Genomic DNA, 16137 nt, shown 5'->3' with positions numbered 1-16137 from the left:
AAGAAAGTTCCTAAGAAAAGTCTGATGAAAAAATGACGTGTTCTCAAACAGCAGAATTGTTCGCAGGTGTGTTCTTAGAATGATGAATCCCAATGTCTTCATAATTTGAAAGCGCGTGCCCGTTGCTCCTATTTAGCATAGGTAAACGCCCCGTAGAGGAAAACTTTAGTAATTCTGAAGTGGAGGTAGGCCTACTGCTGCACGAAGTTAGTGAAAAACGAGACATCATATTTAGTAGCGTCAGCAATGGATACAAAGCAGCAAATAAAACCGATACATGGAATGCAGTTACTCATGCAGTGAAAGCTGTATCCGGACAAGGGCGCAGAACTGATGAAGTATAGGCCTAGCACAATTCATACACAATGCAATTCAATGTGGTTTACGAATGAGCAGAAGTGTAAGTGTAGTGTGTATTTATTACAACAAACATATAATTATGTGTAAAATAATGAAAATAATTAGTTACAAAATTATAAAGAAATATTAATATTTTAAATTAGAACTGATGAAAACGGTATAACTAGCCTACTTATTTTAGGCAAACATGTCAGCTCTCAATTGTGCGTAAGAGTGCTCCTGAGTGTGCGTAGATTCTGTTCTTACCTAAGAAAAAATCCCAAATAAGAAAACATTGGTGAATGCCAGAATCTTCGTGAAAACTGTGTAAGTGGGGTTTAAGAACACATTTGTTCCTAAAGGAGAATTCCGGCCAATTTTTACGTTAATCTTGATCGCTATAAATATGCGAGTACTTTCAATTGAAAAAACCCCGACCAGAATTCTCCTTTGAGGAACGATTGGTGAATGAGGCCCAATGTTCCTCTTTAGGAAAACAGATTAATTCACACATATGCTGCAACTGACAAATAAACCCACATTTTCTCCTGTACCACACATTCTTCCAGCTCAGAAAAGGTTTGGCAAGTACTCTCAACAGATGTACATTCAATTACAACTAAGCAACAACTGAATGAATACTCCAGACACATCATTTTTAAATGGAAATTCATTGATTGTGGAGCTAAAGTACTCTTGTGTGCTGCCAATGTCATTCATACCCAACCAGGCAGAGTTCAATTAATTTTCTAACCTATAATTTGTGAAATGAATATCTTTGTGTTAATTAAATTTACTCCGTGTGCTACAGGTTGCCTTGAGGATCCGACCCCTCAGCGATGCTGAGCAAGAGGAGGGGGCTACGATCGTGGCCCACAGAGTGGACGACCAGGTGAGATGGCTGTCCTTTGTTCTACTGCTGTGTGTTTGTGTGTGTGTGTGTGTGTGTGTGTGTGTGTGTGTGTGTGTGTGTGTGTCAGTAACCTGTCTACCTCTGTGTGCATACAGTATGCATGCACTTGAGTGAGTGATGGGGTCAGAGTGCGTGCTTGTGTGGAAGGTGGAGGTGGAGGTCTGTTGTCTCTGTTTCAGAACCTTCTTCCTGCCTGTCATGAGGCTGCACAGATGAGGTATCTGCAGGGACCTCGGTAAAGCCCACAGCTCTTTTTTAAAAGCAAATCAGTTGTAAAGCTCAAATGTCACATGTTATTTGTAAATGAATGCTGGATGACTCAGACCTGTAGCAAAGAGAGTGACCTTTCTAACGACTGATAGAAAGCCTCAAATTCTTTCATTAGCAGACGGCTGAAAGCTTCGCCATAGTGAATGCCTGGGGTTTAATTAGACATTAACCAATGTAGAGCTGTGTAATGCTTCTTACATAAAACATTCGTGCTGATGGTAGTTCAGTCTCCTAGTGTGTCTGTCTGACTTGAATGATAACAAAAGGTTACAACCAGGGCAGCAAGTAGTAATTAGTAATTAGCAAGTAGTCAATTGATTGAAGGAGTAGTGCATCAATTTAGCACTGATCTTCCATAACACTGTCAGACTCCCCATGGACAGTAAACAAAAGAAGGAAGAACAAAATAGATGCAACAGTTCCATCAGAGATTCAGGCGTGTTATGCTAGTCGTGGCTAATGAAGCCTGGTGGACAGGAGGAGTGGCTACTTTGGATTTGGCAAACCATTTACTCAGTTGTTGATGTATACACATACTCACTGAAATGTTCCACGAAGATGAGAGTAAAGTTTTTGCATTAAACTATTTATTAAACCACTTAAAACAGTGCAGGGAAAACTTCCGGATCTGTCGCACGTCTCGCAGAAAACACGGCCCTCACTCAACAGTCGAGGTAACAACAACAACAACAACAGAGATCTGCACCCCCACCAACCACCAGCATGCACACTGATCATGCATGCACCATACAGTCTCCTGACTGGCAGAGAGATGGGGGATGATAGACTGTCTCAGCTATTCCAACTGCCAACTGTACACAATCAATTTGAAAGATATGTATGCACGGTGCGTACAGGATTATGGCTGCCGGCGCCACTGATAAAAACAACATTATGCCTGACTCTTTTCACTCTATTCCCAACAGTCATGTTTTGATTTTCCCTCCTACTCAATATGAGATGGCTTTCTAATTTATTTGGCAGGTAAACTGCTTTGAATGGAGCCATTATGCTAATTGTATTTCCTATTGGAGTGAACCATGACAGGAATATTTCTGAATGAACAGAATGTGGATTGGCTATCAGCTAACAGCAGAGCGCTAGTCTTACACATATAAGTTACACTAGACGCATAGATTTTGGATCTATCTATTCTAGCAATGAAAAAAATTAACTAACTGGACGTGGATCCCCTCAGAGGATCCTGTCCTAAGAGCACAACCACTGTGCACAGTATGTTATGAGGTTGTTACCATGTCACCAATTGACAAGACATACGAGCTCCATGAGGACCATGTTTACCAGCAACCCTCACTGTTGAACCGGTCCCTGTGGAGACCATTTAACAGTACCAATGGTGAGTGTGATGATGATGATGAAGGGAGTGCAAATGATAATGAGCATAGTGGCTGGGAAGCTGCTGAGGTGTTTCCTCGTTCAGTGTCGGCTGATTGAGGCAGTAGCAGGCATACAGAATAGCTGAACTGCTGACATAGTGGTTCAGATTTCCCTTTAGTGTGCTGCAACAGTGCTGGAGGAAAACATTATGCAAGTGTGTGATTATTTGGTTATCTGGTTAACAGGTTATCCATGGCGCTGAGACCTGACTTGTTTGTTTGTCTTCTCAGAAGTAATTCAATTACAAGTCTTAGGACAACATCAGCACTTGTGTCTGTCATTAAAATAGACTTGAACACAGGGGATTAGAGCATAGCAGTAGGTAGGTAGATATAGTGCTGACACAGCCACCATAATAAGGCTTTGTTATTGTCTCTGGCTCAATCAAAGAGCTAGAAAATATTTTTGAGTCTTCATGTCAACTTTACATGTATTGTGTTGATTTGTATACCTGAATAGCATATTTCATACTGTATTATGTCTGAGGAGAGAATTGCAAACTGACAGGTATGCTGTAGGGTCTCTATGGGGTTATATCTGGTCCACTCAGGTTATTGAGACAATCGGGTTGTGGGAATCTGCTGTTTACTTATGTCTTGAAAAAAGGCTTACCTTGGCTGCTCTGGCTGACATGAATGAAGGAGATATAGTGAAGTAGGTAACAACACTGGGATGTTGTGAGATTATATAGAACAGAATGGCACAATCTGATTACTTATAACTGTCACCCCTGCCCAAGTCACACGTTGATATATGCAGATATGTACTGTACCTACAAAGAACTCCAATCCCTTCCACACGCAGAAAGATTACTTTGTTTGTGAGACAGGCAGACAAGCGATAGCCATATGGCCTACACATAGCGCTCAGACAGATTAGCAGGGTGCCGGTGGCTGACTTGGCCGACTGGGTGGGTGTACCCAGATCTGGCCTTCCTGGAAGAAAACAGACAACTTGAAGTTGAGCTAAGACTGTGGAGATGAGCTCATTGGATGGGTTTTAGCTCAGGTTAAGCCGTCCGCCACCTGCTCTTTTTCTTTCTCTCTGGCTTTACTCAGCCTCAGGGGATCGCTGCTTTTAATGGACCACCTGTTGCGCTCAATGGGCTTTTCTTGTCCTTGAGTGAGAAGTACACAGGTCAGAGGTATAGTGAGGTGGATTTATGAATGAGATATTAAACGCCTCAGGTTAAACTAACAGTAACTGGCATAGGAAAATAGCTTGTATCCCAAGGTATACAGGTAGGCTATGCTATATCTACAGCAAAGCATGATTCTAGTGGAATTTTATCTTGGAAATTGATGTAGGATGAGTAAACGTGATATCAATAGAAGGAAACTTGAAAAAATATTTTTTGATGAGTGTAATATAAGTACACCTTCATGGGGGTAGGAGACAAAGTGTTCTGGCTGGCTTGGGAAAAATTATGAAACCGGCCCAAAACTAGTGTTGTCTGGGATTCTATGGACAGTGAAAACTACAAAAGAACACCCATGGAGGCCAGATACTGTTTCGAAATGGACATCACAAAAAATTACAGTTTCATTCTATGTTGTTAACATCTTTAACGGTCAAAAGAAGATAAGAAACGTCTAGAAACCGAGAATAAGGAACGTTGTGAGGTTGGTTTTGTTCATTATGGCAGTCTGTTTTGGTTCCTGCTTGTAGCTGTATTTTAATCAGGAGTCACTTCATTTAAGAGTGAAATAAGTGAAAAGTCAAACCCAAAGCGCGACGGCGACAAGGCAAACGTATATTGCAACGTGTGAGCTGCAAGGTCTGTAGTAAATTGAAAATGCAAACTTCCCATTTACATTAATTTCATACATTTATTCTAAAATAATGTGACCCTGACAAAAAAATCTAAGCTATTGCCACTGTAATAAAAACCTGTCTCAAGCAGGTTTAAAGTCTTTGAATTTTTTTTTTCTTTGTGGAATTCAGAAATAAACGGAAGTTGTTTCCCTCAAAATATTTAAACCCATCGATATGGTCCTTTAATACCAGACTTGACCTGAACTACTGTTATGAAAAACTGATGAGTTATTATTTTATAATAATATGTTTATAGCCACTATGTTTATGGACAAAATGTTGGTTTATACTAGCTCCAAAAGTGCCATTTACTTACTGATTCTGTTTGTTTGACGTGGCTGTTCAGAACTGACTGGATCCAATATCCTCCAATCAAGAAATTATTTTACTCACAAAATATAAATATCACAAAGCTCAGGGAATTAGTACAGTGTCACATTTTGTCGTCAGTTAAAATTAAGAATTAGAATTAAGTTGTTGTTACTGAGAGAAGGCTAACCGTGGCCGAACAGTGTTTTCCGTCCCACATTGGACTAAAGGACCCAGAGATGTGATGTCATCTCTCCTTAAGAGGCTAACAGGGAAGCTATGCTTATCCCCCAAGGGATAAAGATGGTCGCTTAACCTCGTGAAAGAGCCACCCGAAAGGATCATTTTATATCACTACCAATTTGACACTACTTACAAAAGACTGTTTGACACTTGATAGAGATTTAGAGCATACATTAGATAGGACAACTGATCAAAATGAGCTATACACTACAGAATACACTTAATTCCTTTAAGCATATTTTTGAGCTTTAGTACATTTACAAAGATCAGGTTCCTTATTCCAAAACGTGTTTTTAAAAGCTTGCCAGTGGTGATAAAGTCAGTGCAGTAATCAAGTTTGTAAATGTATGTTCATAGACATGTAGATCTAAATGTCTTGCTCGTAGGAGTAAGTGTTAGCCCTTGAACTTGTTAAGCATGTTTTCGGCAGGGCTGGCCTGTCAGTAGCACACAGTGGGGAATGCTTTATGGTGAGGCCTTGTCTCCATGGAGACACATAGACAAGGTCAGGGCCATTGTTTTTTTTTTTTGTTCCTGTTCCTCAGTAGTACACTCCTACATATGGAAGAACAAGGAAAAACAACAGGGAACAAATTTATATCTATGGGAACAATGCATCGTTTTTATTTTTTTTTCATGTCCGCAGATGAATTGGCTGTAATAACTACGTTCTGAGAAGGAACATTTGTACGCCTCGATTGTTGGCAGACTTCTCAATGCAATTTGGTGTGGACTGTAAGTGTAGTAGCAATAGATCTCACACAAGGTATTGATGGTGGCATTTCATGGTCATCTCCTTAGAGTGAGAATTCTGTTGTGTACAGATAATGGAGACTTAAAAAAGACTTTCCTACCATGTAGTCATTCATGTGTTTATCTGAAGAAAAAAAACAGGTGGTTCATTCTGATCTCAGAGAGAGAATGTCAGCCAAACAAAAATACCATTTTGCCTCTCGGTTCCTTTGTAAAGAAAAGAGTCCTTTAAAAACAATAAGCAGCATTCAGCCTGGTCCAACTACAAGTCTACTTGATTACAGTACGCTATGAATTGGCACATTTTCTGCCGCTGTGGAGTACAAAGCACCTCACCTCAAGTGCTCAGTAGAGTTTCCGCCACCCTCTACCCAGGTCTGTCAGTAAAAGGAAATTCAAATTGCCTTCAACTCAGAGGCAGCACTGTAGTTAGCCTGATTCAGCAAAACCAGCCCCCCCTGGAAAACAAACTACTTTGAATGAGAAAGGCGTTGTACTCCAAACAAAATCTCATTTGCTGCTGTTGAATACAGAACAAACATCAGTATGTTACATTTTTGACCAATTCCAGGCAGCAGTGTACTAAAGGGCAGTGGACAATGCTGTTTAAAAAACTTGTGAAAAGCCAGACTGTAGGATTAGTTTAAATAAAAAATGCATCTGTTTTCTTGTGCAAACACAGCAAATTTGATTTATTTTGGAGAAAGTCAAGTCACACATCATTTGAAAATAAGTTTCTCTCTGACCCACGGTGCAATAAAATAATATAAAAGATAACAAATATATACAACTAAAGATAAAAAAGATTAAATATACAGTACAGTAATACATTCTAAATAGTGCAAATGTAAGGCAAAATCAAACAGTACAGAAAAGATATTTGAAATGTGCAATATAAAGTAAGAGTTCCTGAGTGTCTTCTTTTATATAAAGTGGCCATTGCAGATCCTGATGGAGGGGGGGGGGGGGGGTTCAGAGTCCAGAGTTCTTAGGGGCAGAGGGGAGGGAGAGAGGGTAGGGTGTTGAGCTTCCTGAATGCCTGGGGAATGAAGCTTTTTGCCAGTCTGTTGGAACAGGATTGAATGCTCCGGTACCATCTCCCAGTTGGCGAGTGGCTGAAGAGGCTGTGTGAGGGGTGGCTGAGGTCACCCACAATGCTGGTTGCTTTGCGGGTGAGGTGGGTTTGGTAAATGTCCAGGAGTGAGGGGAGTGGGACACCAATGATCCGCCCAGCAGCCTTCACTATGCGCTGCAGGGTCTTACAGTTGGAGGCAGTGCAACTCCTGTACCACACAATGATGCAGCTGGACAGGATGCCCCTATAGAAGGAACACATGATGGGTGGGGGTGGCTCTTGCTCTCTTCAGTTTATGGAGGAAATAGAGGCGCTGCTGGGATTTCTTGGCCAGTGATGCAGTGTTTGTTGTCCAGGAGAGGTCCTCACTGATGTGCACCCCCAGGAATTTGGTGCTGCTCACTTTCTCCGCAGCATCACCGTTGATGGTCAGTGGGGGTTCCGGGGGTGGGACCTCTCCGGAAATCAGTAACCACTTCCTTGGTCTTGTCAACGTTCAGGAAGAGGTTATTTCCGCTGCACCACACGGCCAATCCTTCCTGTAGTAGGTTTCATCAGTGTTAGAGATGAGACCAACCACGGTTGTGTCGTCCACAAACTTCACAATGTGGTTGCTGCTGAAGGATGGAGCAAAGTCATGGGTCAGCAGCGTGAAGAGCAGGGGGCTGAGCACTCAACCATGGGGGGCCCCGTGCTCAGAATGGTGGTTCTTGATCTGTTGCTGCCGACCTGTACTGCCTGAGGCCTCTCACTAAGAAGTCCAGCAGCCAGTTACATAGTGAAGTGCTGAGCCCCAGCTGGTCCAGTTTGCATATCAGCTGCTGAGGGATGATGGTGTTGAATGCTGAACTAAAGTCTATGAACAGCATTCTGACGTATGAGTTTTTGTTATCCAGGTGGGTGAGTGCTGGGTGAAGAGCAGAACTGATTGCATCCTCGGTGGATCTGTTACTTCGGTATGCAAACTGGTAGGGGTCCAGGATGGGGGGGGAGAGTGGATTTTATGCGAGCCATGACTAGCCTTTCAAAGCACTTCATGATGATGGGGGTCAATGCAAGGGGGCGATAGTCATTGAAAGGGGATGGAGAGGGACCTGCAGCCTTGCAGGTCCAGACAAGCTTACAACTGGCCTGATGGTAAGGGAGAGTGAGCAATCACAAAGTCTCAAAATCTGCATAAATAAAAACCCAGTTCCCTTGTTGTCTTAATGTTTCTACACCTTTGGCTGATGGAAATGTTCTCTACAACACAGTCCATCACCATAATAGCCTAGCAAAAAATCTGGGGGCAAACGTGAAAAAGGGCACACTTTGTCCATGCAGAGGCTTTTTTACGAGGCAGAGTGTTTGAATAGCTTCACGGTTGAACAAGAGAGGAAAAGGAACTACAAATAGCTATGTCCTTTTTAGCTGTGAAGATTTAACCTCCACACAGAGAAATAGAGCCAGGAACGAGACCTGAACCTAGAATGGCAACAGGGGGACAGCGGAGAGACATATAAATGAACAAGAAGCACAAAACAGTTTATTTTGAGTCACACACAGAAGGTAGTCCTTTATACTGTTTTTGCAAAGCTAGGTTAACATTAGCCTAGAAATCTAGACGCATCCTAGCGGCAGCAAATGTAATTTGCAGCCAGGGTCAGTCTAGCAACTCTCCGTTGGCTTGCGAGCTGGAAAAACCGAACTCAGGCCAATCACATCGTGTATAGAGTCGGTGGGCGGGCTTAACATAATGACAGAGTTGCGACGGTTCCGCGTGAATTCCCTGCTACTTGAAAACAAAGAAGAGGGCTGTCTTTTGAATTGGCTTTGGCCGCGACTCTGGAAGACTTGGAGTTAAGCTTTTCTTTGAGAAAAGAACAAAAAACGGCACTGAAATCATTCTTAAAAAAGGACGATGTGTTCGGAGTTTTGCCGACCGGATACTGCAAAAGTTTAATCTATCAACTAGCGTTGCTCTGCTTGGTTGTAGCGCCATCCTATTGCATGCAGAGGGAATTTGAAAGACAACCATTTATCCCGCCCCTCGGATTGAGCCCTGCCAATGGTGAGTTCCTAAACTCAACATCTTGATGTGGGTCTGGCTTGTCAGGCTAGGTTAACATTTCAACACAATTAGACTGTTTGAGCCCGGAAAGAGCATAATTTCTCTTGACTTCACTTCTGTTTCTCTGCTTCCGCGCTACACTCTCTCTGATTCTCCTGTTCCCTGCCCCTCCCTTGAGTGTCTTGTACAACGAGGGCTATTGTGTGTGCGTCTGTGCATGTTTGTGTGAGTTGTATGTGATCCCTCTCAATGGCCTGTCTGCTCTTTCACTTCTAATCTCATTGAGAGGGCAGGGCGTGGCGGGTCACCTCAAGCGGCCTCTGAAGGAGACTAGATGCTGGAGTGGCCTCTGCTATGGGTTCTTCTGAACAGCTTTTAGTACTAAAATAAACACACTTATTGCCGCCAAGTAACCCCTCTGGGAGCACAGCTAGGCTTTTGCTGTAGTTCTTTATACAATTCAGCTGTTACATCATCATTATCATCATCACCATCATTTTATCTATTTAAAACCTCAGAAAACAGGATTACGGAATACATTATAATAAAGGATGTGATGTAGCAGGTGTGAATTGTGTCCTTGCACGTCTTATGGGTCCTTCTGCCATCCACTGGGGGTTGATGAAAAGGAAGAAACTACCCAAAGGGCTTTTACCGTAACCTCATCCAATAATTATGTTACAGATTATGCCAGCACAACATCCTTTCTATTTTAGGGGAGAAGCAAAACTGAGGGCACATTATTTGGTGCAGCTGGGAGGAGGCCTCGGAGAAGACCCAGGACTAGGTGGAGAGACTATATCTCCACACTGGCCTGGGAACGCCTCGGGATCCCCCAGTCAGAGCTGGTTAATGTTGCTCGGGAAAGGGAAATTTGGGGTCCCTTGCTGGAGCTGCTGCCCCCGCGACCCAACCCTGGATAAGCGGAAGATGGATCATTTGGTGCTGTGTATGTGTGTGCTCTGTTCTGTGTAACAGAATCAGGAGTACTCTTCCTAATAAGTAATCTTCCTCTGCTTCCTTCCATGACCCCCTAATACCATTTTACACAAGCAGGAAATACATGCCAGTCGCAGGGCCATAAATGTGCCGTCTTTATTGGGCTCCTGGCCAGAAAGACAGGCAGGGATTGGTCAATTGTAACATAGCGAATAGATCGTAAGTTGATTCTCACAACAACCAGCATGCATATCATAGTCAAGTGTCTTCTCAAGATCTCCTGAAGACACAGACAAAGTATACTATGTGAGAGCTATAAAAAATACACACTAAGAATATGAAATGAAGAAAAGGAAGAGTTGTATGAAACAGAGTGTGGCGAGTGGGAAGAGCAACAGGTGGCAAATCAGGACAGAGAAAATAGCTGGCACTGAGACGGACATGAGTGGAAGGGTGTTTACAAAGACAACAACCCCCATATGTCTTGGGTTCTAAGGAACCGGTGGGAGCAAGTCTCTAAGGGTGTTTTCCGTGTAATACCCCAGTCACAACAACATGTCTGGTAAGGCTCATCCATAAGGCTGCCTTTTCCAGAAAACGAAACGATGGAAATTTTTGAGCACAGTACTTTAGCAGAAGGTAGTGACTCAACTCTACCTAATCCACAATGGTGACAGATCAGAAACAGCTGAGTCATTTTTGAAAAACAGCCTTATTTTGTTGTTTAGTTTTGAGGGCTGCATCCACAAATATTATATATGACAAAAGTGCCACCTCTGGTTTAAAGCCAAGAACGTACAATTTTACAAACATGTTATAAAAGTGGACTGAAGGGACTTAACTCTATTGTCCTAAATTATCTTGTAGCCAGTCAAAACAACAACAACAACAACAACAACACACTGTTACTTAAACCAAATGTACATTAACATAATAAGATACATAAAACATTATAAAGAAACGTGAAATCTAATGCTAAAACCTACCATACAAGCTCACTTCAAACAATGTATACCAAATGTCAGCATAGCACAAAACCTAGAGGATATTCAAGTTCATCCACATTATAGAGCACAGCTGAGTATGTGTACAGATGAGGCTTAGACCAGAGTTTTTTTTATACTGGTTTGCAGGTACGATAGATCAATGTACATAATTGATTTGTAGTAAGAGAAAATTATACATATGCACCCAAAATATTTTTCCAATGCTTTAATACGGTTTGTTTTGCTTTCTGCGCTGTCTCACCACCATCTGCATACTAAATGATATCAGCACACTCTAAAATCAAGCAGATCTTTAAAGGACACTTAATGTTGGCACTCTGCATACATACAAACCCACTGTGTGTCTATTTTTCATCCACCCAACAATTTTGCTTTTTGGGTAATGAGCTTCACTGTCTCATGGGGCTGCCAGCATTCATGACTATTCTTTTTTTATTCGGTTTTTCTTTACTCTAGTGCATGCAATCTTTCATCTTCAAAAAACAGAGTGCAGTGTGTTTTGTAAACCCTGTGGAAAGTTTATTGTGTGCTGTGGTCGCAGAAGACTTGAAGCTACTTGGAAACACTAATGGCTGCTTTTGTGTTTCACACAAATGACATCTCCCACTCTGTCATCTCTGATGGAAGCAAAATGGACTAAGATGCCTGGAAATAGCATGCTGTTTAGCAGTCTTAGCAGCACTTTTGTTAGTTTGCATGAAATTTGTAACACAAGGAACAAGGAAAATAAAGGATTTGGGGATTTTTGCACTTGTTTGAAATAAAAAACATCAGGCACAATGCCACTTAATATCTTTTATTATTTTATGTTGAGGTTGACATTAATGGCAACATTAGAACACCCTGGACCCTCCACATCTTCACACTTAATTGAGATCCCGAGGGTTCAATGAATTGCTTTCGTGGATGACAAATTGCTGTATTGTTCCTCGTATCCTTTGTAACCATCTGTGCCTGTGCTATCCAATAACGCATCTGTCCGACATGCCCTCACAACCGAAATGACGAGGGCAATGAGCAAGGGAGAAAAAAGGACAGGTGGCAAAAAGAAAGAAAGAAAAAAATGGTAGGTTTTAGCATTAGATTTCATGATATTTCAAGATCTCTTGTTGCGATGTGTAAGTGGCTGGGAATCCTATTGCAAGTGTGTGCATCTGCAGGTGCACATATGAGTGTCCGAGTCTGAATTACAGCGACCCCCTTCTAACTGCACTGATCTGGCAGTCGTTTGCCACAGCCAGACGTCTTATGTAACCCCAAATGAAGAGCAGACCTTGCTATCAAGCACCCTGTATCAGGTACACTGCGAGCCAACACACACCTCCGATCATCTAGAGCCCCTGAAACAGGATATACAGTAGCATTGTTGGGGTGCAGAGAGGGCAGCTCTGAGGTTTTCTATCAGATAACCTGCCGCAATTGTGCCCGTTGGACTTTCCAAAGCTTCGGTTGCGTTTCTGAAAGAGCAGCTTGAAAGGTTGCCCCGTAAAGGTCACTGCTTAGACCTGATTGCTTTCTTTTTGTGATCTTTATCCTTTGCGGTATTCTTGACACAGCACACAGATGTCATTACTTAAATGCATACAGAGAGCCCAGCTGTCCACACACACAGTGTAGCCAGTTGCCCAAGGATCAAGTGATAATTTTTAGTGTAAATCTAACTATTTTCAAAAGGATGTTTAATACTGTGATAGGGCATTTTTGAAATACATCCCACTCAACTGTCAATAACCATGTGTATTTTCATGCACATCTAGATCCAATTTGAATACAAATCATACAGCCCTGGTGGAGCCTTGAGGATGATCCCCAGTTTCACGCAAATTTACAAAGCTGAGTTGGAAAACATGCTTCCATGGTACCAACAATGTCACATGGAGATGAGGGTTAAAACGGGGGAAAACAAGATGCAAAGATTGACATGCACTTTAGATATAACACACTGATACATGACACACAGATAAAAGCCCCTCTTAATCTCTCCATTACATGTGTGGTCAACCCTATGAGCGTGATAAAAAATGTAACCTTGTGACCTTTGAAACCAAAGTAATAAAGAAAAGACACAACGTGACACCAGTGTGTACAGGTGGTATTGCTCTGATTCAGACCTTGTCTGCTTGTTTTTGTTTAAAAGGAACATTTCCTTCTCCGTCTACTGTCTTTCTCTGTATTTGTCTGCTGAAGTGACAATCTTCTGCTTAATGCACTCACACTATTAAAGGTGCTCTATATGACATTCAGAGCATTAATATAGCAGCAAACAACTATTTGCTATGTAAAGATATAGTAGATTAATGGTGTCCTGAGCAGAGAATGAAGTCACACTTATGGCTGGGACAGTATGGATTTTTTCTTACAGCAGTTGAAAAGCAAGAAATTCCCACGGTAGAGCGGTATACCACAACACCCTAACACTTTAACGAGAGTAGCGTAAGTTAGAGCGAGAATGGCAGGGTGCCTTGGGTGAGTGACATCACTGCCCGTGTGGTCGCGCAAGGAGAGCGAGCGGTAACGGAGAGTAGCGTATGAGTGCTGCTGTGAGGAAAAGAGAGAGGAAAAAGAGTTAGCAAAGATGATGTAAAGTGAGTTAAAAGTGAACAATAAAATAACAAGCTAGAACTTCTCAAGACACGGTGGCTTTATCTATTGCAAATGTTTTTTTGCGGTGATGACGGTGATGACGGTGATGACGGTGACGAGCTCAGACCCGCGGTAGGCATCACGTGACCGCGGTATTGCGGTAATGCGGTAACCGTCCCAGCCCTAGTCACACTCCCGCTGTACCCCTATTAACACTGTCAGCTCTGTAAGCATTGCTAGCCGCCGCTATTTGCTTGTGACGTCAGAGGTGAGAGCTGCATGCAGACACTCTTTATATGTCGTGTCGTATATAGCACCTTTAAAAAGATATTTCTTCAGTTTCCCTCCAGTCTTACCTGCTGTCAATGAGACCAGATGGAAGCTTATTTGTGGTGACCATGGAGAATAAATACTTTACTGATACAATACAGGGAACCATTAATTTAGCTTCTAATCAAACTTTGTGTGTTGTTACCACTGATGGGCAGTAACGCGTTACTGTAATCCGATTACTTTTTTCAAGTAACGAGTAAAGTAAGGGATTACAATTGCAAAAACAGTAATTAGATTACTGTTACTTCCCCGTAAGCAGGCTGCGTTACTGCGTTACTTAACCATGATTTTGTTTCGTGAGACCGTGCGCCGCGACGTCAGTGGTAAACACCGACGTGTGTAGTGTTGAAGAAGAGACAACATGGAGCGCAGGAGAGAGCAGGACCATGCAGCGTTTAATGCTTGGAAGTACCGACATTACTTTGAGTTTGACTGCGTCCACTGTACACTCTGTGTGGGAAGAAAACTTTTATCTACAGTGAAAAATTCCACCTCAAATCTGAGCAAGCCGGCACAGGAATGTGAAACTCACTGAAAAAAAAGAATCTGAACCCCCAACTGACATGACCGCTGCGGCTACATCCAATTCCACCGGGCGAACCTCCGAGGGCCCCTCTCCTGCTAAACAGGTGAAAATAGACTTAAAAGCGACAGGACTTAGTGTCGCTGAACTGAAGAAGCTCGTCGCTGGCTATATTGTCGAGGACATGCTGCCAATTTCCACTGTTTTATTCAGGTCGTGCATCATAGTTTTGAAAAGTAACTTAACTAGTAAAGTAACTAATTACTTTTGAAAATAAGTAATCAGTAAAGTAACTGGATTACTTTCTTGGAGAAGTAATCAGTAATCAGTAACTAATTACTATTTCCAAGTAACTTGACCAACACTGGTTGTTACAGTGTGAGTGACGGCCAGTGAACTGTAGGCCCTTTGAATAATTGAGATTTCCATTGCCTTTTTGTTATTTTATTAGTGATCCAAGCCATCAGTTAGTTGTAATGAAACCAGTGCCTATAAAAGCGGTTGATGTCTGTACGACTGCTGACTTTTGTTGGTCGTCTTGGCAGCATTTGCCACTTGGCACATAGTAGTGGAGCGAGTCAAGGAGAACCAACCAGGGCAGGCTGGCTTGTGAAACAGTACTACATCCAGGCTTTGAATTATGGATCCGTGGTGGGAGCTAGCAGTGCTATAATCAGCAGGATGGCCAACCATGTCAACCCTGCTGCTTTAACGACCAGAACAGCAGGTCCTGCTGATTAGAAATGCCATCAGCCATAAAAGGCGCTGGGCAAGGGTGCTCTATCGCACCCCACTGCTTTTTTATGGCATGAACTCCATCACGCTAATTGGTTTCATGTCGCTGCATAAGCAAGCTGTTGTTTTGACTTTGGCTGATCCTTGTGAGGATATGAATATTTTAGGAGTTTCTTTTTTTCATAGCCACAGTGTGTAAATTCACACTCTGACCATTTGTTCTGTCAGCCCCCGGGGTCAAGTTAAATTTAATCAAGCCCTACATCCAAATGAAAAGTGGCTGTAGCTTGAGATGTCCTTTGTCACTGTGAAAACTGCTAAAAATGACACCACGTTTACAGAGGTTGTCGACCAGGAAATTGCTTTCCTTTTCACTTCATATTGTTCTTCCGTCCCTCTTGCCCACTTGTTTCAAAACTGACATCTCCTTTAGTGGTAGCCATGAATTAGTCAGTGAAAAAGGGGTGATTGGTCCAAGTAGAAAGAGCAACAAGACACAATTTAAACCCCAGTGGAAAATCTGACCTCGACATCATTCAACTGGACCGTAGATGAGAGAAATTTCTTTGTCTACTGTTATTCTTTCATGGTCTTTGAAAGATCATCGTTAACAAGCTGAACTAGTGAACCAGTCACTGCTTTTCTGATAGAAGTGAAGAAGAAGATATTCAGTAAGGCTGAAGGTCAGACAGAATTAACCACCATAATGGACGTTTAGAAATCATGCTCTACTCACATATATCTTGTAGGGGTGGTACGGTTCACAAAATCCACGGTTCGGTTTGTATCACGGTTTTAGGGTCACGGTTTTCGGTTCTGTACGGTTCTTGTTATTTTTTCTTTTAATCTTTA

The 16137-nt window shown here is 42.3% G+C and overlaps 1 protein-coding gene across 1 annotated transcript in view; it reads left to right on the top strand.

Moving 5' to 3' along the window:
- Positions 1-16137, top strand: part of kif19 (kinesin family member 19) — a 41873-nt gene that overhangs the window by 2485 nt on the left and 23251 nt on the right. Inside the window, exon 2 of the mRNA XM_031314773.2 lies at positions 1151-1231. Coding sequence (XP_031170633.1) covers positions 1151-1231 — 81 coding nt within the window. The remainder of the gene's footprint in view (positions 1-1150; positions 1232-16137) is intronic.

The sequence above is a fragment of the Sander lucioperca genome, chromosome 22 (assembly GCF_008315115.2).
Source record: "Sander lucioperca isolate FBNREF2018 chromosome 22, SLUC_FBN_1.2, whole genome shotgun sequence".
In the NCBI taxonomy this organism is placed as follows: domain Eukaryota; kingdom Metazoa; phylum Chordata; class Actinopteri; order Perciformes; family Percidae; genus Sander; species Sander lucioperca.
The sequence above is the reverse complement of the archived record's forward strand: the minus strand, read 5'-3'. Positions and strand labels throughout refer to the sequence as shown.